This window comes from Hypanus sabinus, chromosome 17, assembly GCF_030144855.1.
Source record: "Hypanus sabinus isolate sHypSab1 chromosome 17, sHypSab1.hap1, whole genome shotgun sequence".
Classification (NCBI taxonomy): Eukaryota; Metazoa; Chordata; class Chondrichthyes; order Myliobatiformes; family Dasyatidae; genus Hypanus; species Hypanus sabinus.
In genome coordinates, this window is record NC_082722.1 from 22,679,875 (window position 1) to 22,705,604 (window position 25,730).

At 45.3% G+C, this 25,730-nt stretch overlaps 1 protein-coding gene across 1 annotated transcript; it reads left to right on the forward strand.

The window, feature by feature from the left end:
* Positions 1-25,730, forward strand: LOC132407126 (Golgi-associated kinase 1A-like). Its single transcript, XM_059993422.1, has 4 exons — positions 1-912; positions 16,477-16,548; positions 20,857-20,930; positions 25,401-25,730. The coding sequence occupies exons 1-4, from the start codon at positions 1-3 to the stop codon at positions 25,603-25,605; spliced, it is 1,263 nt and encodes a 420-aa protein (XP_059849405.1). The 3' UTR covers positions 25,606-25,730.

Consider the following 25,730-nt stretch of genomic DNA (forward strand, 5'->3'; position numbering starts at 1 on the left):
ATGGGGAACAGGCTGCACGTTCAGCATCCTGAGCAGCCTCATACAGGAGCAAATAGGCCTAAGGCCAGGAGTGCCCACAACAGCATTTTCCAGTCTGGGAGACACTACAAGCCAAGGCACTTTGCAGAGTCTGTGCAGATCATGGAGTCAAATCTGAATCACAAGACTGAGAAACGACAGTTTCATCAAAAGCCTAAAGGCACTGATGGAATCAGGTGGTTGGGACAGGACAATGAAATTGTAGAGGTTTCAAACAAAGCCAGGGACAAAGGGACTGCTCAGGAATTGGCGAGGACCAATAGCCCAGCACTACAGATAAAACAGAATGAGAAGGGAAAGAGGGCAGCAAAAGCAAGCAAGCACTGCCTTTGGTTTGATGGGTTCCATTCAGTCAATTTCCTGGATGGAGCATCTCCAAGCAAACTGCTCCGGTGGTTCAGCCGGCGAGACCGAGAGCTGATGGAGCTCATGGCCAGAGGGTCTGTCCTAGAGGCTGGACAGGGCACTCGGGACGACCAGACGGTCTGTGTGGTGTTGAGCACTAACAACTCGCTTGCTGTTGGGGGCAGCAGGGATCAGTGCCGAGCGGGAGCCTGCGGATTAGTGAAGGGACTGAGTGACCTGCGGGAAGTCACCGCTTTTCACTTGCATCGAATTCTCGGGCTCAACATCAGCCAGCCGGTGGTCGCACGCCGGTGGAGGACCCAGCTGCTCCCGCAGCAGTACACAGACGGGTCGGCAAAGCCTGTCGTGTGGTGGGACCCACGGATGCTTCTGCTTCAGGGTACGAGCCGGCAGAAGGACACCTTCCGCCTCGCCCAGTTCCCATCTGTCTTTAGGAAATGCCAGGAAAGCGACGGAGGAGTGTGCGTCCAGGAAAACAGTCTGGAGCTGCTGAATTACTTTATCCAGGTAAATCTAACGTTTGGATATGCCGCTCCCCCTTCTCCAGCCCTTTATCTCCTTCACCAATCGACCTCCCAGCACTTCACTGTACCCCTCTCCTCTCCCGGTTTCACCTATCACCGACCACCTTAAACTTCTTCCTCCCCTCCCCTCACCTTCTTATTCTGACTTCTCATCTTTTTTATCAAGTTCTGACGAAGGGCCTTGACCTGAAATGTTGACTGTTTACTCTTTTCTATGGATTTGCTGACTGGCCTGTTGTGTTCTACCAGCAGTTTGTGTGTGGTGCTTGAATTTCCAGCATCTGCCGATTTTCTTGTGTTTACAATATTTTAATTAATTTGAGGGCCGTCTTCAGCTCCTTCAGATGATTTTATGTTTCTTTCTTCAACCCTCTTGCCTCCAAGTGATATTACGCAGGCCTCTCAGAGGTTCACATTGCTGGAAGTGGGGTAAGAATTTTCAGGCCAACACTCCCTATACTGAGGCCAGTTACTTGCACTGAGGTGGCTGCTGTTGTTGCCAATTAACGGGACTCTGAAAACTTGCCCCCATTACTCATTCACACTTTATTTACTTACGCACTAGGACTCCTGTCACCGCACTATTCTGAAGAGAAATGAGGATCAGAGACTCAAACTTTTATACAGAATTAACTAGTGATTATGGTTATTGACCAAATGGTAACCTTCCATATGTTCGGTTCCTTATTTGCAAGTTCCATCACCATTCGCAATACAAGTGTTAAGAGCCAATAGAAACAGCAAGCTAACAACTGAAGATACTATAAAGTTAGTAAGGTAATTGTCCCTTAAATGAGGCTTACATTCTTACATCATTCTCTTGTCTCCATATGACTCCTGTCCCCTGTGTGAAGGGAAGCTACAGTCTCTGTGTGAAGGGAAGCTACAGTCTCCAAGGTCTTTCTTGCCTGGGCTGACTGCACATTACCTTCATGCTATGCTTGCTTGGGCATTATCCTAACCATTGTCTTGCTCCAAGTTCCACAGTGTGTTCCCTTCTGACACTGCCCACCCCAAAGATCACTGCAAGTTCACCCTCACCCTTCCTGCTCTTCACTTGCTCTCCATTCCTCTTCCCCAGACTGGCCTCAGCACCCAGCTCCACTGTTACCCAGAGAAGTAGCCTGCTCTTTGTGCCCATTGTGACCTCAGGTAGGCAGGTGCCAGGTTCAAGCTTGGGGTCACAGGCATACATACACAGGGTATAATTGCCTTAGATGTTGTTTTGTCTGCAACAGCAACTCAATGCATTCCAAACATGACAAACATTAACTTGAATTAACATAAATAATACAAAACTTACATGATTAAACAACACTAGTGCAGTCAAGAGAGGAAGATACAAATAATAGTCTGAAGTTCAGCGAGCATAGAACATTACAGCACAGTACAGGCTCTTTGGTCCACACTGTTGTGCCAACCCTGTAATCTGCTCTAATATCAATCAAACCCTTCGTTCCCACATAGCACTCTGGTTTTCTATCATCTATGTGCCTATCTTAAATGCCCCTAATATACCTGCCTCAAGCACCACCTCTGGCAGGTTTGTTCCAGACACTCAATATTCATTGTGTAAAAACTTACTTCTGACATCTCCTCCCCCCTCCCCTATACTTCCCCCCCTTGACCTTTAAATGAAGTCCTGTTGTATTTCTGCCTTGGGCTGAACAGTCTCTGGCTGTCTACTCAATCTATGCCTATTATCATCTGGCACACTTCCATCAAGTCATCCTTCATTCTCTTTTGCTCCAAAGAGAAAACCCCCAGCTAACTTAACTTACTCTCTGAATTCAAGCTCTGTAAAGCAGAAAGCATCCTGGTAAATCTTCCCTGCATGTTCTATATTACTATTAGGGTTTTTTCCAAATCGGTCCAAGACTTGAAGGCAGCCGTGAGGACACTGAACCCTGGGCTGTGGTTTTCAGCCTCCCGTGTCTCTCGGTGAGGACACTGAACCCTGGGGTCTGGTTTTCAGCCTCCCGTGTCTCTCAGTGAGGACACTGAACCCTGGGGTCTGGTTTTCAGCCTCCCGTGTCTCTCGGTGAGGACACTGAACCCTGGGGTCTGGTTTTCAGCCTCCCGTGTCTCTCGGTGAGGACACTGAACCCTGGGGTCTGGTTTTCAGCCTCCCGTGTCTCTCAGTGAGGACACTGAACCCTGGGCTGTGGTTTTCAGCCTCCCGTGTCTCTCGGTGAGGACACTGAACCCTGGGGTCTGGTTTTCAGCCTCCCGTGTCTCTCGGTGAGGACACTGAAACCTGGGGTCTGGTTTTCAGCCTCCCGTGTCTCTCAGTGAGGACACTGAACCCTGGGCTGTGGTTTTCAGCCTCCCGTGTCTCTCGGTGAGGACACTGAACCCTGGGGTCTGGTTTTCAGCCTCCCGTGTCTCTCAGTGAGGACACTGAACCCTGGGGTCTGGTTTTCAGCCTCCCGTGTCTCTCGGTGAGGACACTGAACCCTGGGGTCTGGTTTTCAGCCTCCCGTCTCTCTTGGTGAGGACACTGAACCCTGGGCTGTGGTTTTCAGCCTCCCGTGTCTCTCGGTGAGGACACTGAACCCTGGGGTCTGGTTTTCAGCCTCCCGTGTCTCTCGGTGAGGACACTGAACCCTGGGCTGTGGATTTCAGCCTCCCGTGTCTCTCGGTGAGGACACTGAACTCTGGGGTCTGGTTTTCAGCCTCCCGTGTCTCTCGGTGAGGACACTGAACCCTGGGGTCTGGTTTTCAGCCTCCCGTGTCTCTCGGTGAGGACACTGAACCCTGGGGTCTGGTTTTCAGCCTCCCGTGTCTCTCGTTGAGGACACTGAACCCTGGGGTCTGGTTTTCAGCCTCCCGTGTCTCTCGGTGAGGACACTGAACCCTGGGGTCTGGTTTTCAGCCTCCCGTGTCTCTCAGTGAGGACACTGAACCCTGGGCTGTGGTTTTCAGCCTCCCGTGTCTCTCGGTGAGGACACTGAACCCTGGGGTCTGGTTTTCAGCCTCCCGTGTCTCTCAGTGAGGACACTGAACCCTGGGGTCTGGTTTTCAGCCTCCCGTGTCTCTCGGTGAGGACACTGAACCCTGGGGTCTGGTTTTCAGCCTCCCGTGTCTCTCAGTGAGGACACTGAACCCTGGGCTGTGGTTTTCAGCCTCCCGTGTCTCTCGGTGAGGACACTGAACCCTGGGCTGTGGTTTTCAGCCTCCCGTGTCTCTCGGTGAGGACACTGAACCCTGGGGTCTGGTTTTCAGCCTCCCGTCTCTCTCGGTGAGGACACTGAACCCTGGGGTCTGGTTTTCAGCCTCCCGTGTCTCTCGGTGAGGACACTGAACCCTGGGGTCTGGTTTTCAGCCTCCCGTGTCTCTCGGTGAGGACACTGAACCCTGGGTTGTGGTTTTCAGACTCCCGTGTCTCTCGGTGAGGACACTGAACCCTGGGCTGTGGTTTTCAGCCTCCCGTGTCTCTCAGTGAGGACACTGAACCCTGGGGTCTGGTTTTCAGCCTCCCGTGTCTCTCGGTGAGGACACTGAACCCTGGGCTGTGGTTTTCAGCCTCCCGTGTCTCTCGGTGAGGACACTGAACCCTGGGGTCTGGTTTTCAGCCTCCCGTCTCTCTCGGTGAGGACACTGAACCCTGGGGTCTGGTTTTCAGCCTCCCGTGTCTCTCGGTGAGGACACTGAACCTTGGGGTCTGGTTTTCAGCCTCCCGTGTCTCTCGTTGAGGACACTGAACCCTGGGGTCTGGTTTTCAGCCTCCCGTGTCTCTCGGTGAGGACACTGAACCTTGGGGTCTGGTTTTCAGCCTCCCGTGTCTCTCGGTGAGGACACTGAACCCTGGGCTGTGGTTTTCAGCCTCCCGTGTCTCTCGTTGAGGACACTGAACCCTGGGGTCTGGTTTTCAGCCTCCCGTGTCTCTCGGTGAGGACACTGAACCCTGGGGTCTGGTTTTCAGCCTCCCGTGTCTCTCGGTGAGGACACTGAACCCTGGGCTGTGGTTTTCAGCCTCCCGTCTCTCTCGGTGAGGACACTGAACCCTGGGCTGTGGTTTTCAGCCTCCCGTTTCTCTCGGTGAGGACACTGAACCCTGGGGTCTGGTTTTCAGCCTCCCGTGTCTCTCGGTGAGGACACTGAACCCTGGGGTCTGGTTTTCAGCCTCCCGTGTCTCTCGGTGAGGACACTGAACCCTGGGCTGTGGTTTTCAGCCTCCCGTGTCTCTCGGTGAGGACACTGAACTCTGGGGTCTGGTTTTCAGCCTCCCGTGTCTCTCGGTGAGGACACTGAACCCTGGGCTGTGGTTTTCAGCCTCCCGTTTCTCTCGGTGAGGACACTGAACCCTGGGGTCTGGTTTTCAGCCTCCCGTGTCTCTCGGTGAGGACACTGAACTCTGGGCTGTGGTTTTCAGCCTCTTGCTCAATGGTAGTGCCATGGAATCGGAGCAGGAGTAGGCCATCTGGCCCGTTGAGCCTGCTCCACCACTCCACAAGTTCACCACCGATCTGACATGGACTCATCTCAAGCTTCCTGTCCTTTCCCCTTAACCCTTCATTCTGCTCCAATGCAAAAATCTATCCAACTTTGTCTTAAATATATTTACTGAGGTCCCTCCACTGATTCATTGGGAGAGAATTCCACAGATTCACCTCCCTCTAGGAAAAGCAGTTCCTCCTCATCGCTGACCTAAACGCACTCCCCTGAACCTTGAGGCCATTTCCCTTAGCTCTAGTCTCAGCTACAAGTGGAAACAACTTCTCTGCCTCTATCTTATCTATCCTTTCATAATTTTATGTGTTTCCATGTGATCTCTTCTCATCTTCCTTTGCATGATGTAGGTGAGCTAAATTGCTTTCTGCTACCAAGGCCTATGCCACAGAAAAGGCTGCCATTTCCTGAACGGGGTGGTGTGTGATCCTTAGCTCCTATACCATCAGGTTCAGGAACAATTATTGTCCTGCAGCCATCAGACCCCTGAACCAGTGTGGATAATTTCACACATGTCAACACTGAACTGATTCCATAACCTGTGGACTTATTTTCAAGGACACTGCAGGTAGCTTTCTCAATATTAACCATGTATTTTTTGAATTTGCAGAGTTTGTCTTTGTACGTTGATTGTTTGCCAGTCTTGGTGTGCAGTTTTTCATTCATTCTATTGCATTTCTTTTTTCTCCTGTGAATGCCCACAAGATGAATCATTGGGTAGTGTATGGTGATATATACCTGCTTTGATTATGAATTTACCTTGACCTTTGATTTGCCCCATTGTTCCTGAACCAAATTGAATCATTGAATGAGGAACTGTACAATTGGTCCCATAGCTTTGCTAAGTTCCCTTTTACAACCATGTGTTCAAATTGTAATTGAATGTGCTTCCCTCACCATTCCTGCACATTCTGTTCTCTTTTAGGGGAAGTATCAATTGATGGAAAGCTGGAATTAAAGGATTCTGAGATGATCGAATGTCAGTGTATAGAAAGAGGTCCTCAGCTCATTGTAAGCGTGGTAGCTCTTTGTCCAGTTCATTTCCACCAGTTTCCTGGTGAAGGGTCTCAGACCAAAATGTTGCCTGTTTATTCCTCTCCGTGGATGCTGACTGACCTGCTGACTCCTCCACAATTACTCTGCATTTCCTGTATCTGCACCATCTCTTGTACTTACGTTACTACAGCAGTGCAATTAGTCCTCTTCAGAGGACTGAAACAGGCCCTTTTCCCTATCTAGTCCATGTCAATACCATTTAAACTGCCTACTCCTATTGGTCTGCACCGGGACCACAGCCATCTATACCCGCCATCAATGTGCATATTCAACCTTTGCTTCAAGCTTACCTGCACCACTTGTGCTGGCAGCTCATTCCGCACTCTCATGACCTTCTGAGTGAAGAACTCTCCCCTCATGTTCCCCTTAAAATTTTCACCTTTCACCTTTAACCCATGACCTCTGGTTGCATTCCCATCCATCCTCAGTGGAAAAAGTCTGCTTGCATTTACCCTATCTATACCCCTTCTACGTTCCAAGGAATAAAGTCCTAACCTATTCAATCTTTCTCTATAACTCAGGTCCTCCAGACCCACCAACATCCTTGTAATTTTTCTCTGTACTCTTTCAACCTTACTTACATCATTACTGTAGGTAGGTGGCCAAAACTGCACACAATACTCCAAATTAGGCATCTCCAATGTCTTATACAACTTCAACATAACATCCCATCTCCTGTACTCAACACTTTGATGTATGCAGGTCAATGAGTTAAAAGCTTCCTTTACAACCCGATCTACCTGTGATGCCACTTTCAATGAATTATGGACCTGTATTCCCGGATCCCTTTGTTGTACCACACTCCTCAGTGCCCTACCACTCACTGTGTGAGATCTACCCTGGTTGGTCCTACCGAAGGGCAATACTCTGCATTTGTCTAAGTTAAAGTCCATCTGCCATTTTTCCAGCTGATCCAGATCCCACTGCAAGCCGTGATAGTCTTTCTTGGTGTCCGTTACACCCCAAATCTTGGTGTCATCTGCAAGTTTGCTGATCCAGTTAACCACATTATCATCCAGATCATTGATATAGATGACAAACAACAACAGACCCAGCACCAATCCCTGCCACTCTCCACTAGTCACCGGCCTCCAAATACTACACTCTCTGGCTTCTCCCACAAAGCCAATATCTAATCCAATTTACTACCTCATCTTGAATGTCGAGCAGTTGAAGCTTCTTGACCAGCCTCCCATGCAGGGCCTTGTCAAGTGCCTTTGTAAAGTACATATAGACAACATTCACTGCCTTGCCTTCGTGCACTTTCCTGATAACTTCCTTGATAAACTCTATACAGCCTAACGTGCACAAAGTCATGCTGACTTTCCTTAATCAGCCCATGTCTATCCGGTCCTTTAGAGAACCTTCTAATAACTTTCCCACTACTGATGTCAGACGTACAGGCCTATAATTTCTTGGTTGATGTTTAGAGCCTTTCTTAAACAGTGGAACAACATCAGCTACCTCTCTGGTCTCTGAGGATGATTTAAGTATTTCTGCTGGGGCCCCAGCAGTTTCTGCACTTGCCTCCAGCAGGGTCTGACGGAACACCTTGTCAGGCCCTGGGGATTTATCCACCAGATTTGCCTCAGGACAGTAAACACCTCCTCTATAATCTGAATATAGTCCATGAAGTCGATGCCACTTTGCCTCACTTCTAGAGAATTTGTGTTTATGTTCCGAGTAAATACTGTTACGGATTCAGCAACAATAAATATATAAGTGAGGCAGGGTTTTTTTTATAACAAATAAAATATTTATTAAAACACTGAAAAACAAACCCCCAAAAGTAAACAAACAACTAACGTAATCAGAAATCAGCTGCTGTGCGGCAGCTTAAACAGTTCTTAAAGGAATAAAGCGAAAACAGTTCTTAAAGCAATGTTGCAAAAACAGTTCTTCAAAGTAGTACTGCAAAAGTTCAAAATGCTTACAGTCCATTAAAGGAGAGACTTTTTAGACTCTTTAAATTCTCTTTCACGTCGTGTTGTTGCGGTTCCCAGTCGAACTATACTTTTCCCGGAGAATTTACGAAGATGAAAAGGCACTGACCTTTCCTTGACAAAACTGTACCCAACCCTTTCTGCTATTATTCACAGGGGTTACCATGGGGACAGCAAACAAATTCCTTCCGAATGAGGATCAAACAAGGTCAAACCTGTTTCACCGTCGAAATCGACTTTCCTTGATCTTTTAGCTCCCGAACTCAGATCTTCACTCTCCACTGATTTTTAACTGACAGTATTATAAAGAAATTGCCGGCAATGACCTTTTTAACTTTAGGCATTAAATAAAACTCCATCTTTCAACCAAACTGCGTCATAATATTGGACCACGCAGTGGCATGAAGTCAAAATGGCAAATCCAGCCATGAACTGCCCCTCCTCACAGGGAGGGGTCCTCCTTTTATACCCCGTTAAAAAAAACCTGTCACATGACCTCTACTGGCAGGAAAATGACGTCACTCCACAATCACAAGACCACTACCTTAAGTCCAGTATAGCTTCAACACCATTGTCACGTGACAAGTACAAGATACCCACGGGTACGTAACAATACATATGCAAAATATTTATTTAAGAATTCCCTCATCTGTTTTGGCTCCACACCTGGATTACCGTTCTAACCTTCAAGAGGACCAATTTTGTCACTTGCAATCCTTTTGCTCTTTATGTATCTGTAGAATCCGTTAGGAAACTCCTTCACCTTGTCCACTAGGCAATCTCATTCCGTATTTTAGCTCTCCTGATTTCTTTCTTCAGTATTCTTTTGCATTTACTATACTCCAAAAGCCCTTCATTTGTTCATACCTGCCTATACTTGCCAAGCACCTCAATTTCATTTGAAAAGCAAGGTTCCCTACACCTGTTATCTTTACCCTTTATTCTGACAGGTGCATATGAGGTTTGTGCTCTCAAAATTTCTCTTTTGAAGCCCCCCCACCCCCAACATACCAAGTACACTTCTGCCAGAAAACAGCCTGTCCCAATCCTCACTTGCCAGATGATTTCCGATACCATCAAAACTGGCCTTTCTCTAATTTAGAACTTCAACCCGCAGAACAGACCTATATGTTTTTTGCATATTTTGCATACTTCAAGCATCTTTCCAATTGGCTCTTGAAATTCCTACAGAATCTAGCGTTGACATTTTTCTGACTTCCAATTCATAGCAAACTTATGTCAAAAAATGATTTTTCCCATTACCCTACTAGTTTCTTTGCCGATAGCTCTAATTGTGTTATCTCTAGTTACTCTCCCACTTGCCAGAGGAAACAGTTGCTCCATACTTCCTTCACACTAAGTGTGATTACACTGAGCAGCTGGCGGAACTTTATATATGGGAAGAAGCATGATTTTACGTATACATGTGGCACCCATTTCAAGCAGTGGGCCAATGAAGTGCTCTTGAAAAAGGAGGGAATGGTATAAATGATATTAACACACTTCGTTATATTTCACCCTCTTTCATAGTTGCTTGACATATAAATCACATTGCAGCAAGCAGGACTAACATGTGTTTCTATGTTGGCCTATAGTATTTAGACCATAAGGCCTTAAGATATAGGAGCAGAATTAGGCCATTTGCTCTGTCGAGTCTGCTCCTCCATTTCATCTTGGCTAATCCAATTTTCCTCTCAGCCCCAATCTCCTTCCTGCCTTCTCTCTGTATCTCTTCATACCCTGACTAATTTATCCACCACTGCCTTAAATTCCACAGATTCACCACTCTCTGGTTAAAGAAATTCCTCCTCATCTCCATTCTAAAAGGACGACCCTCCATTCTGAGGCTGTGTCCTCTGGTCCTAGACTCCCCCACTATAGGAGACATCCTCTCCACATCCACTTTATCTGTGTCCTCTGGTCTTAGACTCCCCCACTATAGGAGACATCCTCTCCACATCCACTTTATCTGTGTCCTCTGGTCTTAGACTCCCCCACTATAGGAGACATCCTCTCCACATCCACTTTATCTGTGTCCTCTGGTCTTAGACTCCCCCATTATAGCAGACATTCTTCTACATCCACTCTATTGAGGTCTTTCAACATTTGGTAGTTTTCAATGAGGCCACCCTTCATTCTCCTGAATTCCAATGATTAGAGACCCAGAGCCATCAAACACTTATTTGACAAGCCTTTCAATCCTGCAATCAATTTCATGAACCTTCTTTGAGCCTATTCTCATCCCTTCTTTCTTTTAATAAAATGTTTGTCCTTTTAATAAAGGGTGTTTTCCAGCAACATAGTGATACGTGAGAAACAGTTACAGAAAGATGAAATGTACTGGAAAAATACCCAATTAGATGTTTGCTGTTTTCATTCTTAACATTACATTGTATAAATTTGGGAGGGGTGTAGATAGGGTAGAAATGGAGAGAAACAAAATATAGGGCTGATTGGAAAATGGTGTCAAAGAGCTAGCATGATCATGATAGGCTGAGTGGCCTATCTGTATAATCCTGGGAATGTCTGGTAACCCACTTGGTAGCAGAAACAGTAGCCACTGCTTTCTATTCATCAGGGCCTTTATCTGAGAAATACTGTAGCTGCAGCTTAAAAAACTGAGGCTGTAGTTCAGAAGGTTGTGACTTTAAGTTATCCAGGAATCCGCTGTAGTTTTGGCTTGTAACCTCATTTGCCATTGCTCTTGATAAGAAAAGGTTTCTGTAAAATAAAAGATCGCCCCTCTGTGCTCTAATACATTTGGACAATACATTCCCTACAGGAAATCTGTTGATGTTGCTCAAACGTTCTTTCTGGTTTGTACCACAAATCATTTGTGGGCCAGGCAGAACCTGCTCTCAAATCTCACTGTATTTGTCTCTGTTTCCTTTCTATCGCTTGCAATGTACTGAAAGGAATCGGGTAGTAATTCACATAAAGACATCAAAATATTGCAGGTGCTGGAAGTATTAAATATAAGCAGAAAATTCTGGAAATCCACTGCATCATCTGTAGAAAGAGAAATTGAATTAATACTTCAATAAAACTTGTATAAAAATTTTGCCAGGAAATATGACAGTGGGCACTACAGTAGCGCAGTGGTTATTGTGACAGTATCGCAGCTCGGGGCGTACCAGAGTTCGGAGTTCAACTCTGGTGCTGTTCTGTAAGGAATCCCTGTACGACCTTCCCACGGAATGTGTGGGTTTCCTCCAGGTGCTCCAGCTTCCTCCCACAGTCCAAAGACACACTGGGTAGGTTAAACATGAGGAAATCTGCAGGTACTGGAAATTCAAACAACAACACACAAAATGCTGGTGGAACACAGCAGGCCAGGCAGCATCTATAAGGAAAAACAATGTCAACGTTTCGGGCCGAGACCCTTCGTCAGGACTAACCGAAAGGAAAGATAGTAAGAGATTTGAAAGAAGTGGGGGGAGGGGGAAATGTGAAATGATAGGAGAAGACTGGAGGGGGTGGGATGAAGCTAACAGCTGGAACGGTGATTGGTGAAAGTGATACCGAGCTGGAGAAGGGAAAAGATCATGGGACGGGAGGTCTAGAGAGAAAGAAAGGTGGGGGGGAGCACCAGAGGGAGATGGAGAATAGGCAAACAACTAAATATGTCAGGGATAGGATAAGAAGGGGAGGAGGAGCATTAAGGGAAGTTAGAGAAGTCAATGTTCATGCCATCAAGTTGGAGGCTACCCAGCCGGTATATAAGGTGTTATTCCTCCAACCTGAGTGTGGCTTCATCTTGACTGTAGAGGAGGCCATGGATAGACATATCAGAATGGGAATGGGACGTGGAATTAAAATGAGTGGCCACTGGGAGATCCTGTTTTCTCTGGCGGACAGAGCGTAGGTGTTCAGCGAAACGGTCTCCCAGTCTGCGTCGGATCTCACCAATATATAAAAGGCCACACCTGGAGCTCCGGACACAGTATACCACACCAGCCGACTCACAGGTGAAGTGTCGCCTCACCTGGAAGGACTGTCTGGGGCCCTGAATGGTGGTGAGGGAGGAAGTGTAAGGGCAGGTGTACCACTTGTTCCCCTATTCATATATTTAGTTGTTTGCCTGTTCTCCATCTCCCTCTGGTGCTTCCCCCCCCCCCTTTCTTTCTCTTTCTTTCTCTCCATTTCTTTCTCCCGAGGCCTCCCGTCCCATGATCCTTTCCCTTCTCCAGCTTGGTATCTCTTTCACCAATCACCTTTCCAGCTCTTAGCTTCATCCCACCCCCTCCGGTCTTCTCCTATCATTTCACATTTCCCCCTCCCCCCACTACTTTCGAATCTCTTACTATCTTTCCTTTCAATTAGTCCTGACGAAGGGTCTCGGCCCGAAACGTCGACAGTGCTTCTCCCTATAGACGCTGCCTGGCCTGCTGCGTTCCACCAGCATTTTGTGTGTGTTGCTGGTTGGGTTGGTTGGTCATTGTAACTTGTCCCGTGATCAGGTTAGGGTTAAGTGGAGTTGTGGGCTTACTGGGGTGACACGGCTCGAAGGGCCAGTACGGCTACTGTGCGTCCTATGGCTAAATAAATAAATAAACAGATTGATATGAGCAACCCTGGCTTTCTGGCATAATTAGAATATGAGAGCTATTTAAAAACCATCAGTCACAGGGTTAGAGAACAGTACAGTTCAGAAACAGCCTCCTGTCCATCTAATCCACACCAAACTGTTATCCTGCCGACTCCCCTCGACCTACGCCCGGGCCATTGCCCTTCATACCCCTCTCATCCATGTGCCCATGCAAACTTCTCCTAAATGCTGTCATGCACCACTTCTGCTGGCAGTTCATTCCACACTTGCTCACCCTCCCAATGAAGAAGTTTCTCCCTAAGGTTCCCCTTAAGTTATTCATCTTTCAATTGTAAACTATTATTTCAACTCCTAGTCTCACCCAAACTCACTGGAAAAAGTCTGCTTGCATTTAGCCTATCTGTATTGTGCATACCTCTATCAAATCTTTCCTCATTCCCCTACACCCCAGGGATTAAAGTTCCAACCTCTTCAACCTTTCCCTGCAACTCAGGTCCTCAAGACTCAACAATATACTTGTAAATTTTCTCCATATTCTTTCAATCTTATTGATATATTTCCTGTAGGTAAGTAACCAGACTTGCAACAATACTCCAAGTTTGCCCTCACCAATGTCTTATACAACTTCAGCATAACATCCCAGCTCCTGTCCTCAATACATTGATTTATGAAGACCAGTGTGCTAAAACCTCTCTTTGTGATCCCACTTTCAAGGAATTATAGATCTGCATTCCCAGATTGATTTGTTCTCCAGCACTCCTCAGTGCCCGGTCGTGCGCTGTGTAAGTACTACCCTGGCTGGTCCTCCCAAAGTGCAATGCTTCATGCTTATCTGCATTAAATTCCATCTATCATTTTTCCATCTGGTCCAGATCCCATTGCAATCTCTGATAGTCATCCTCGCTGTCAACTACACTCCCATTCTTCAAATTTGCTGATCCAGTTAACACATTATCATCCACATCATTGATATAGATCACAAACAACGAAGGACCCAGCACCGATGCCTATGACACATTACGAGTCACAGGCTTCCGATGAAAGAGGCCCATCATCTGCCACCACTCTCTGTCTTCTCCCACAAAGCCAATGTTGAATCAAACTTACTACCTCATCTTGAATGCCAAGCGGCTGAACCTTCAGAGCGAGGGCTGACTTTGTCAAAGACCTTGCTAAAGTCCATGTAAACAACGGCTACTGCCTTTCTTCATCAGCTTCCCTCGTGGCCTCCTTGAGTTTGGTAAGATGTGGCCTACCAAGCACAAAGCCACGCTGATTATCCCCAATCAGGCCCTGTCTATCCAAATACTTATATTTGTCTCTTAGAATACCTCCCAATAATTACCCACTGCTAATGTCAGGCTCAGCTTATTCTTGGAGTCTAATTTAAATAATTTCCTAGATTATTCCTTGAATGTTGGTCTTCTTTTGGTCATTAATATTTATCTTAAACTTTGTTATTTATCAGAGTTATATGTTAGCATTGAGGGTAATAGCTAGAAGAGAGCAGGGTGGTGCAGGGGAATTTAGGTTTCAGCACTTTTGTGGGGGGGATTATGTGACTCTTTCTCTTTTACACAGGTACAAGCACACGCACACACACACATACAAGTGTATATTGTCGAACCCACAGGCCTTTTACATGTATTAGGGATTTGCAGTTGCATGTTGGCACAGTGTACAACCAAAACAAACAATAACAATCTAAAGAATAAAGAATTATATAAAATAAAACAATGGTTTGAAGTAAATTAGATAATCCCTTTTCAAAATGACCCCATCAGTCCATTAGAGAGTCTCCAAGTTCCTAATTGTTTGTCCAACCAGTTCTTGACCTCCCACATTTTTTGAGAAAGCCCAGGGCAATGTCAAGGAACAGCACCCTACCCTCTGACTGGGCGTAGTACAGCACTCTGGTCTCAGAGTCGGTGGTTCTAGCCTTGTTGCTCTCCTTTTCTGCCCTTCTCTTTTCTGCTGGTAATTACACATTCATTGTCTTTTTCTATGTCCACCCCTACCAGATCTACTTCTGAAATCTCCTTAACCAGACTCTGTTGCCTCTCATGTTTTGCCACAAATCTTCCCCTTTGTTCTCTGTGACACCTCACATCCTTTTATAAATTCTCTGTTTATAAATTCACTCATTCTATTTCTCTCTCCACAGATACTGCCTGACCTTCTAAGTATCTCCAGCATTTTTTGTATTCATTGTAGTCCCACCAAGCTTGTCACAAGCTCACAAGACAAAAGAGCAGAAGTAGGCCATTCGGCCCATCGAGTCTGCTCTACCAGTCCACCATGAGCTAAACTATTCTCCTGTCTAGTTCCAATTTCCAGCTTTTTCTCATATCCCTTGATACCCTGACTAATTAGATACCTGTCAATCTCCTCAAACACCCTCAATGATTGGGCCTCCACAGCTGTATGTGGCAACGAATTCCATAAATCCACGACCCTCTGGCTAAAAAAATTTCTCCTCATCTCTGTTTTAAATGGGTACCCTTTAATTCTAAGACTGTGACCTCTTGTCCTGGACTCACCCACCAAGGGAAACAGCCTTTCCACATCTACTCTGTCCAACCCTTTCAACATCCATGAAGACATACCTGAGAAAAATTAGTAATTTACTTTGATACCTGAAATTCAGGAGAAATTATAATATATATCAGCAGTAACAATGACAATCAAAATCATGCAACAGCTGAATTCTGTATGTATAAATTTCTTCCCATTGAATAAGCATTAGGCTATTTGTGGATTTCAAATGCTGAGGAGACTGATTATTTGAGGAGTTTCAAACCTTTGATGATGTCCTTTGTTGTATCCTAAGCAACCTCACATTTTACCATATAAAAGAAATAATTACTCAGTGAACTTACCATTACTGGCAGAAAGGATAATTATTTTGACGCTGGTGGCCCACCCAACCAGAGATTTTCCCGCACCAGAAATTGATGTGATGCAACATTCTTTTGAAGGATCTCTGAAAACTCTTTAGAGCAGAGATCTTAGGATCTACATGATCTAATTAGGCGATATGTCAACCTTGCTTTGTCTGGAGGAAGTTATGGAGTGAAACCTCACAAACCAAACCTCAGGACTACAGGTTTGTCCCATCCTCTCTAACACCATCAGAACTTCAATAAATTGCAAAGCATGTGTGAATTGGGTATTTTTGCAGAGCTAAAATTATACAAGTGGCAGGTATAAATGTAAGCAGGACATTGCTGGGCACCAGTCTTCCTTGAGCCAGATCTGAGAAAACACGCAGATACTTATTGGTCCTTTATCAACTTGCTGATTTTGAATCATGATACTTCTGAGATATTTCATTATTGGGCTGGCAGGCTGTCTGCTTTCAGATTCTGTATGGGGTGTCCCACTGCAATCGTTGGCAAGTTTAGTAAATCGTCTAAAGGAAGTCCTTGTAAGTATTGACTTTGATAGTTAGTATAAGTTACTCATCTTACACTCAGCAGTGATGCAGGAGTGTAAATGCTGAACAGAGCAATGTTTAGTTTAATGATTTGATTCAAATTATTTCCAGAACATAAATCATCACGAGGTTGCTGATGGAGGGGCAAAGTTCATTAACATATTTCAGAAACATAATTTGAAGGTGAGATTATTCCTGATATTAATTTTTCAGTATAGTTGTGCTAAAATTTTCCAGAAATATCAATTTGGGACTTCCTGTTCAATGCAAGTACTGGATCAAATAGGGCTTTAATTTTGTTTTTCTAGAGGTACTTTCATAATCTGAAGCACAAAGAATCTGCTGGAGGAAGCAAACAGTTTGAGTAGCATCTGCAGCAAGAAAAAAATTCCTTTCTTCTCACAGATGCTGCACAAACTGTTGACTTCCTCCAGCAGATTGTTTGGTTGCTCCAGATTCCAGCAGTCTCGTGTGTCTCTATAATCTCAGACACGGAATTAGTTAAAGTTGTTTTGTAAAACCTTATTTGATTCACCAAGGATGAAGAGACCTCCTTGAGTGGATTGAGTGGATAACCCCTGCCTTGTTCAGGCTGCTGCAGACATTAATCATGCTCAAACGATGAAATCTCGCATTGTCAGTCAGCAGCAGGCAGATCCAGTTAGCTGATATGATTCAGCACCAGTGGTGCTCGCAAAGGGCAAGAGTCACACTTCCCAGCTGCAGGCAGGCAGTTGAAAGGTTGTTGGAGATGACATTGAGAGTGTAGGATACTTTGGAAGCAAGCACAGGTAACTTGATACCAAAATTAACCGAAATAAAAGTACAGTGCCCACATCAGCAAATCTTTCTTTTAGGTTTGCACATTTAAACATCATGTACTTTTTTTAAAGTGTAAGTATTGACAATATACTTATTGGCTGTACACCCGATGAACCATTTTCTGTTCCCTTCCTGTGCACTGGGGTACATCTGCTGAGACCAGCGCAGTGGCCAGGCAGTTCCCAGACAGAGGAACTGGACGTGGAATGCTTGCACAAGCCCTCAGCACTCCCTGTCCAAAACTTCTGCAAATGCCAGCCCTGTGGCTGACAAGTCCATCTGCTGATCCAGCGCCAAGTTAACTGGAAGCCGATAACTCAAGCAGGTATAGGCCACAGGACCTTCCCGCCCCTCAGTGTTATCACAGCTCATCTATGTTGGCCTCAGTCATCCGTGCCACTTCCCCGAAGCCCTCAATTCTCTATCTTTCAGATTTTTATCTAATTCCACATTGAATGTATCTCAAGATCTCACACGCAGGAGCAGGCATTTTCAGAGAGACTCACTACCCTATCAGAGAAGAAATTTCCATGAATCTATTTTTAGTGACCAGTCACACATCTTTCAATTATGTTCCCTTGATCATGACCCTCTAACTAGTGAAAACATCTCAGCATCTACCCTGCCAAGCCCCTTAAGATCTTTATGTGCTTCAATAAGGCCACCCCTTACTCTCCTTACCTCCGAGGAACACAGCCTCAAGCCAGCTTCACTCTTTTGTCAGGACAGCCCTTTCATCTCAATAATTAGCCAAGTGGAACTTTTTTTGGACTGTCTCCAATGCTACTCCATTCTTTTTTAGATTAGAGGTGTGGTTAAGGCGCCTCCAGCATTCTATACAACTGCATCTTAGCCTCCCTATTTTTAAATAGCACCCCTGTGCTGTTTTCCTTCTTAGGTACTTGTTGGACCTGTCTGCTAACTTTTCATCATCCATGTACTGGAACACCCAGTTCCCTCATTCTCAGTCTTTCTCAGTGGAGGTAATAACTTGCCTTTTATAGATTCAGCCATGTTGACCAAAATGCATTTACCTGAGCATTTTTGCTTGCATTTGGCCCATACCCCTCGAAACTTTTCCTATCCATGCATCTGTCCTAATGTCTTTCAAATATTCTCATTCTTCCTGCGAATCCTTCCACTTACTGGAGCATGGTTCTCATGCTGTATTCGGGATTCCCTCACTCCCTTCAAACTCGGTTCTCATAATCCTCCCAACTCAGGTTCCTGTGAACCGCCCAGGGTTCCATTTTCCCACACTCCCTTCAACCTTAACAAGGTCACAGCGGCATATTCTGTTATCGCATGATGCAGAATCTCGATCGAAAGCATCCCTTGCCCTCGCAGGTGCTGCTCAACCGGCTGAGCTCCTCCAGCAAATTGTTTACTGCTCATGATACTAGGTAACACCTAAAAAAAACGTGAATTAAAAATGTGTTGAAGTACTAATATAGAAACATACATTAGCCCAGAAATTCTGTTAAGCCACCCTCAGCAAAGCCCCGAGCATGCTGGATTTTCAGTTCACTGTAGTACATTTGGTCTGAATTGTCCAGCAGGTGACCAATCAAGTGAATGGGAAAAAAAATTATCTAATGGGTGGAAGGTAAGCCAAACTTTTAATTTGATTTAATTAAGTCAGTTTGAATTTTTAATTGTGCATCCGTAATAATTTTTATTTTTTAATGCTATGTTTTTGTTTGGCTGGCTTTGAGTAATTTTGGATGTGGGTATCAAAATTGTTCATAAACATGCAGCAGAATTGAGAAGCAGTGAACACTGGGGGAGAAACGTTCTCTTGCAGAGCTGCTGTTTTTGTGCAGTGGGTTGCTCGACCCCCGGAGTCTCGTGTTGCCCTTGGTGTGGTGATGAGCTCCTCATGTAAAACAGCACAATTGTTGGAGGACTGTGACTAGCCGTGTGCCCCAGGGGTCTGTTGTTTGTCATCTACTGTATCTGACTGATTTAGAAGATAATGTGGTAAACTGGATTAGCAAATTTGCAGGTAGTGGACAGCCAAGGAAGGCTAGCAAAGCTTGCAGCGGGGTCCGGACGAGCTGAGAAAATGGAAGATGGTATTTAATGCAGACAACTCTGAGTGTCGTTCTTTGGGAGGACAAACTAGGGTAAGGCTTACAGAGTGAATTGTAAGGCACTGAGGTGTTTGGTAAAACAGAGAATACAGATCCATAATTCCTTGAAAATGGCATCCTATCATAAAGAGAGCTTTTAGAACATGGGTCTTCATAAATCAGGGTGTTGAGTACCAGAGTTGGGATGTTATGTTGAAGTTGCATATGATATTGGTGCACCAAATTTGGAATGTAGGCAGTCCTGGTCAGCTACCTACAGGAAAGATCTGTAAGCTTGAAAGAGTGTAGAGAAAATTTGTACAGGTGGTGCTGAGACTTGAGGGCTGAGGGAAATATTGAATGGCTTAGGACCTTATCCCCTGTGGTGCAGGACAATGCGGGCAGATCTTATAGAGATGTACAAGTTGTGAGTGGTGTAAATAAGGTGAAGCCATGCAGGCTTTGTCTCCCTGTGTTGGGTGAGACTGAAACTAGAGGCATAGCTTAGGGGTGAAGGTGAAATATTGAAATGAAACCTGAGGTGACTGCTTCCACTCGAAGTAGCACGAGGGTGGAATGAGCTGCTGCTGGAAGTCATTGCTGCGGGTTCAATTATAACATGGGTAGTGTAGCAGTTAGCGTGACGTTTTCACAGCTTGGGCTGTTCCGGAGTCTGGAGTTCAACTCCGGTGCCGTCCTCCGTTCGTCCTCTCAATGGAATGTGTGGGTTTTCTCTGGGTCCCCTGGTTTCCGTCCACAATCCAAAGATGTACTGGGTAGGGTAATTGTGATTAGGTTAGGGTTGATCGGGATTGTCAGGGGTTGCTGGGGCAGGATGGCTCGAAGAGCCGGAAGGGCCTACTCCATGCTGCATTGCTAAATAAATAACTGTATAGGATGACAAAGTTATGGAGGGCCATTGCCAGGTGCAGGTGAATGAGACCAGGCAGGCAAGGACTAGATGGGCCGAAGGGACTGTTCCTGTTCTGTGTGCTCTATGGCTCCACGGAAGAAGCGGTATGGCTAGGAGCCACCGGCAATCCCAGGGCAACAGAAGCTTTGCCATGTGTTTGGATGTAATGAGTCTGGAAACGGCAGCACAGAATTTGGTTACCACCACACTCTGAAAACTGATCTGGCCTGAGCAAAGAGGCGATGTGCTCGTTTGCTAGCAATATGTGCCGCTGATCAATTTAGCAGAGTAATGATCCCTTAGCTTCCAGGAAAAGTGGCGCTCTATGGCACAGGGCAGTGATAGTGCTCGGCAACTGTCCTGTCCCTCTGTCGCTACAACAAACTTCTCTGAAAGAGATAATACCCCCAATTCTACACATGGGTTTTGGCATCTCTTCCCAGTTACAAAAGTAGCTTTACAGCAGGAGATTATTCAGCCTCTGTCTTCCCGTGGCCATGTGCATGGACCTGCTCCTGCTTCTGCTCAAAAACAGCCGTTCCAACAAAGTGCTTCTGTCCTTATTCCATGTTCCATTGTGATGTGTCTTTAGTGTCTTGGATGCAGTCATGTTCACTAATACACTTCGCATGCTACCAACGGGAATTCTCTTCATTTCTACCATAAATATTTTGTTTATTTCAGGATGTTGAGATAATTTTGGCCAGCTTTAACAGAGCGAGTGATAAACGCACATTCACTTTCAATGATTTGGATTGGTAAGTGCTCATCCACTACATGGAAAAATGTTAAAATAAAGTTCAAGTTTATTGTCATTCAGCAATACATATGTATGCAGCTAAATGAAACATCGGTTCCTTGTGGCCAAGATGCAAAATGCAGCATGTAAGTGTAGTCATACACAGCATATATAGTTACGATCCAGCACATACAGTCACAAAATAATATTAGTGTCAAATCTACACATGCAGGCTCCTCCCAGTCTCCACCCAGCTAACAGGATTCACCTGCCACTCATTTCCAACGCATCACCTGCAACCTATTTAAACCCAGCTCCCATCCCCAGTCCTTGTTCACCCATCCAACCAGCCAGCCTCAACCAGTTGCTCCTAGCCTTCAGTTATTTTGTTGCCTGTGTGTTTGGTATCTGTTCTCTCTTGTTATTTTGCAGTTGATTATTATTGTTCACTGCTAAATCATCTCTGCTGCTCTACTTTAGGTTGAAGCCTCCTCTACATTTCCTGATGCTTAGCACAAGTCCCCGTGTGACATGGCTTGAAGATTGACAGGCTGACATAAAGTGTGAGGTGTATGTTTGTGTAAGACAGCATAATGTTACTGGCACTGTTGTAACGAAACAATAATAAATTACACATCAAAGTTGTAACCTCAAACCAAGTCAAGTCAAGTCAAGTCACTTTTATTGTCATTTCGACCATAACTGCTGGTACAGCGCATAGTAGAAATGAGACAATGTTTTTCAGGACCATGGTGTTACATGACACAGTACAAAAACTAGACTGAACTACGTAATAAAAAAAAACACAGAGAAAGCTACACTAGACTACAGACCTACACAGGACTGCATAAAGTGCACAAAAACAGTACCGGCATTACAATAAATAATGAACAGGACTGTAGGGCAAGGTGTCAGTCCAGGCTTCGGGTATTGAGGAGTCTGATAGCTTGGGGGAAGAAACTGTTACATAGTCTGGTCATGAGAGCCCAAATGCTTCGGAGCCTTTTCCCAGACGGCAGGAGGGAAAAGAGATTGTATGAGGGGTGCATGGGGTCCTTCATAATGCTGTTTCCTTTGTGGATGCAGCGTGTAGTGTAAATGTCCGTGATGGTGGGAAGACAGACCCCGATGATCTTCTCAGCTGACCTCACTATCCGCTGCAGGGTCTTGCGATCCAAGATGGTGCAATTTCTGAACCAGGCAGTGATGCAGCTGCTCAGGATGCTCTCAATACAAACCCTGTAGAATGTGATGAGGATGGGGGTGGGAGATGGACTTACCTCAGCCTTTGTAAAAAATAGAGATCCTGCTGGGCTTTCTTTGCTATGGAGCTGGTGTTGAGGGACCAGGTGATATTCTCCGTCAGGTGAACACCAAGAAATTTGGTGCTCTTTACGATCTCTACCGAGGAGCCATCATTGTTCAGTGGGGAGTGGTCGCTCCGTGCTCTCCTGAAGTCAACAACCATCTTTTTTGTTTTGTTCACATTCAGAGACAGGTCGTTGGCTCTGCACCAGTCCGTTAGCCACTGCACCTCCTCTCTGTAAGCTGACTCATCGTTCTTGCTGATGAGACCCACCACGGTCGTGTCATCGGCGAACTTGATGATGTGGTTCGAGCTGTGTGTTGCAGCACAGTCGTGGGTCAGCAGAATGAACAGCAGTGGACTGAGCACACAGCCCTGGGGGGCCCCCATGCTCAGTGTGATGGTGTTGGAGATGCTGCTCCTGATCCAGACTGACTGAGATCTCCCAGTCAGGAAGTCTAGGATCCAGTTGCAGAGGGAGGTGTTCAGGCCCAGTAGGCTCAGCTTTCCAATCAGTTTCTGAGGGATGATTGTGTTGAATGCTGAACTAAAGTCTATGAACAGCATCTGAACATATGTGTCTTTTTTATCCAGGTGGGTTAGCGCCAGGTGGAGGGTGGTGGCAATGGTGTCATCTGTTGAGTGGTTGGGACGGTACCCAAACTGCAGGGGGTCCAGTGAGGGGGGCAGCAGGGTCTTGATATGCCTCATGACGAGCCTCCCGAAACACTTCATGATGATGACCAGGCCTTTTGGCCTAAGAAGTCCATTTTAGCAGCTTGTCCAAAGGGCCTTTGTTGCTATAAAAAAGACTGATTTGAATTCTTGTCACTTCCTGCAGAGAATTACAAGTTTCAGAAGTGCATCAGAGGCTAGTGATGGAGGGAATTGTTTGAGAAGAACCCTGAGCCATTCCCACTCCACTGGGCAGTGGAATGATTGTATGAAATTGTGTAAACCAGCTGATCACAATTCAGCACTTATGATCTTAGGTCACTGAGGAATGAAGTACAATGGGCTGTCTCACCTCACAGACAAAGTTAGGATTTACTAACGGATGACACCATTCATAAAGTTCATTTGTCCCCCTTCTCCATCCAACAATATTTTGAAATAAATTGCTTCCAAGAGCTGGGAGAGATGTAAAATATATAGAATTGTTTTGGAAGTTTGCAGACTTGACCAATTCATTCATAGATGTTGTTAGCTTGTTCTCCAGTTCCGCTACAGTGTAGGAGGTTTGACGCTTATGAACAACATTTTAAGAATACAATAAACCAAATGAAATCTGCAGGTGTTGCATATCGGAAGAAGAAAGGGGTAACACTGGGTCTGCATAACATTCCGGGGAACATATAACAAGCCTTTGGCCAACTGAGTGCACTGACAGAATTAAACTAATCTTAAATAAATCCCTTCTTCATCAACATCCCATCAGATTCTACAAATGATCAGAGCACGGGGACCATTTAACCTATTTTGTGACGTGGGCACTGATGCACCATCAATAACTCACTCTGAGACGTAAGGCGAGATATCGGCTTTTATTGACTGGAAGAAGGAACCAGGAGTGAGTGTCTATCATACAATGTCCTGGAGACTGAGGCCGAGCGTCAGGCCGCAGATCTCCTTTATACAGGGGCCTGTGGGAGGAGCCACAGGAGCAGTCAGCAGGGGCATGTCCCGACAGGCACATAGTTCACCACAGGCACACTGGGAGGAAACCCATGCAGTTACCAGAGAGAACATGCAAACTCCACATAGACAGCATCTGAGGTGAACCTGGCTTCCTGGAACTGAGAGGCAGCAGCTCTACAAAGTGTGCAGTCGGGTGTGAACAAACTCAGTTGTTTCTATCACTGGTCAGTACTGGAGGGTTATTGACCCCAGGTAGTAATTCCCGCATCTTGCTACCTGTTTGCTGTGTTTTCTGTCTGCCGAGGTTCTGCCGCTCTAGGGTTAACTTGGGAAAAACTGCATTAAATTGGAAATCATACTGTGTTCGGCAGTAACATCTAATGCAGAAAACAAGATTTAAGCAGAACTGAACGTCTGCGGGTTATGTTGATGTGAAAATCCTCAATAGATTGGAAACTGAACCAAAATAGAAATGAGAACTTTCGTATCTGGCAGAATATTTAATTGAAACCGAAAATGCTGGAGCTGCTCCATTGGTCAGACAATATCTCTGCAGAGGGAAACAGCATTAGTACTTCAACTACGTGAACCTTCATCAGAATGGAAGCTGACCTGGAATGCTAAATCCATTTTTCACTCTTCACAGACACTGCCTGACTGGCTGAATATTTTCAAGCATTTTTGCTTTTGTTTCGGTTTCCCAACATTTACAAGATTTTTGCTTCAGAGATTAATATTGTGGGCCAATATCCATTTAAGGACATTGAATGTTACAATATTTTTATTGTCCACTTTGTAAAGTTCTGATTTCCATCTACAGGAGTTTATTTATTAATGTGTCAAGTGCTTTGAAAGTTATCAGGCTAAATTTGATTTTTGAAGGCTGGCTGCATTTGTTTCTAATGATAAATGTAACTGATGGCATTATTTTAAAACTCCATTTCTAAATTTCCAGTCTTTCCAAGATCCTCCCAGCCTCTCGAGCCTTGTCAAATTCTCCAACTCTTCATGAATCCCGTACTCTTCCAATCCGGTTGAATGGACATTTTTCCACCCAGCTGTGTCTTCAATCAGCTGCTCCAAAGCTCAGAGGCTGCTCTCTACGGATCACTCCCTTCCTTCAAGCATTGAAAACTTTGACTTACAAAGTCTGTCCTTGCCTGTGTGTCAGTGTTTGATCTGATGAGGTTCCTATAATGTGTCAAAGGTAACTGGTAACTTGGTTTATTGTCACTTACGCTGAGGTACCGAGGGAAACTTTTCTTTGCATTGCCATCCATACAGATCATTTCACTGCTTCAGGGCATCAGGTGGTGAAAGAGAAAAACGACCACAGAATGAAGGATAGAATATTGAAGTTATAGAGAAAGCATAACAGTAACATGTAAGACCATTATCAAGCAGATTGTGAGGCCAGGGGTCCGTTTATCATAGAAAAAGTCTGATCAATAGTCTTTAACAGTCATTTTTTCAATATTAGATATATAATTGGAATCATTTTCTCATACGTCTATATTTTGAAAGACATGTCCTGTTTTGCTGCAGGTTACCTCTGCGAACTCTCAAGGTCATTTCCTCGCAGTGCCTGCCTGAAGTGCTTCTATGTTCCCTGTATGAAGACCAGGAATACTGGCAGAGTAAAGGGCAACTCTCCCTTTCGATACTGGGCGATAGAATTCGTAAGAGAGCTCAGCTTCTCTTGCAGCAGATGACTGATGGACACATAAAGCACAAGAGGGCATACGTGTGAAAGGCAAATAATATTTGAACTTGTGTTTGTCTTTATCAAGCCTGCTTTACCAGTGCAGAAAGATGAGCAGTATAGAGGAACCAGTTTATGTTCATGCAGAACTCCCACCAAATGCCCCATACAGA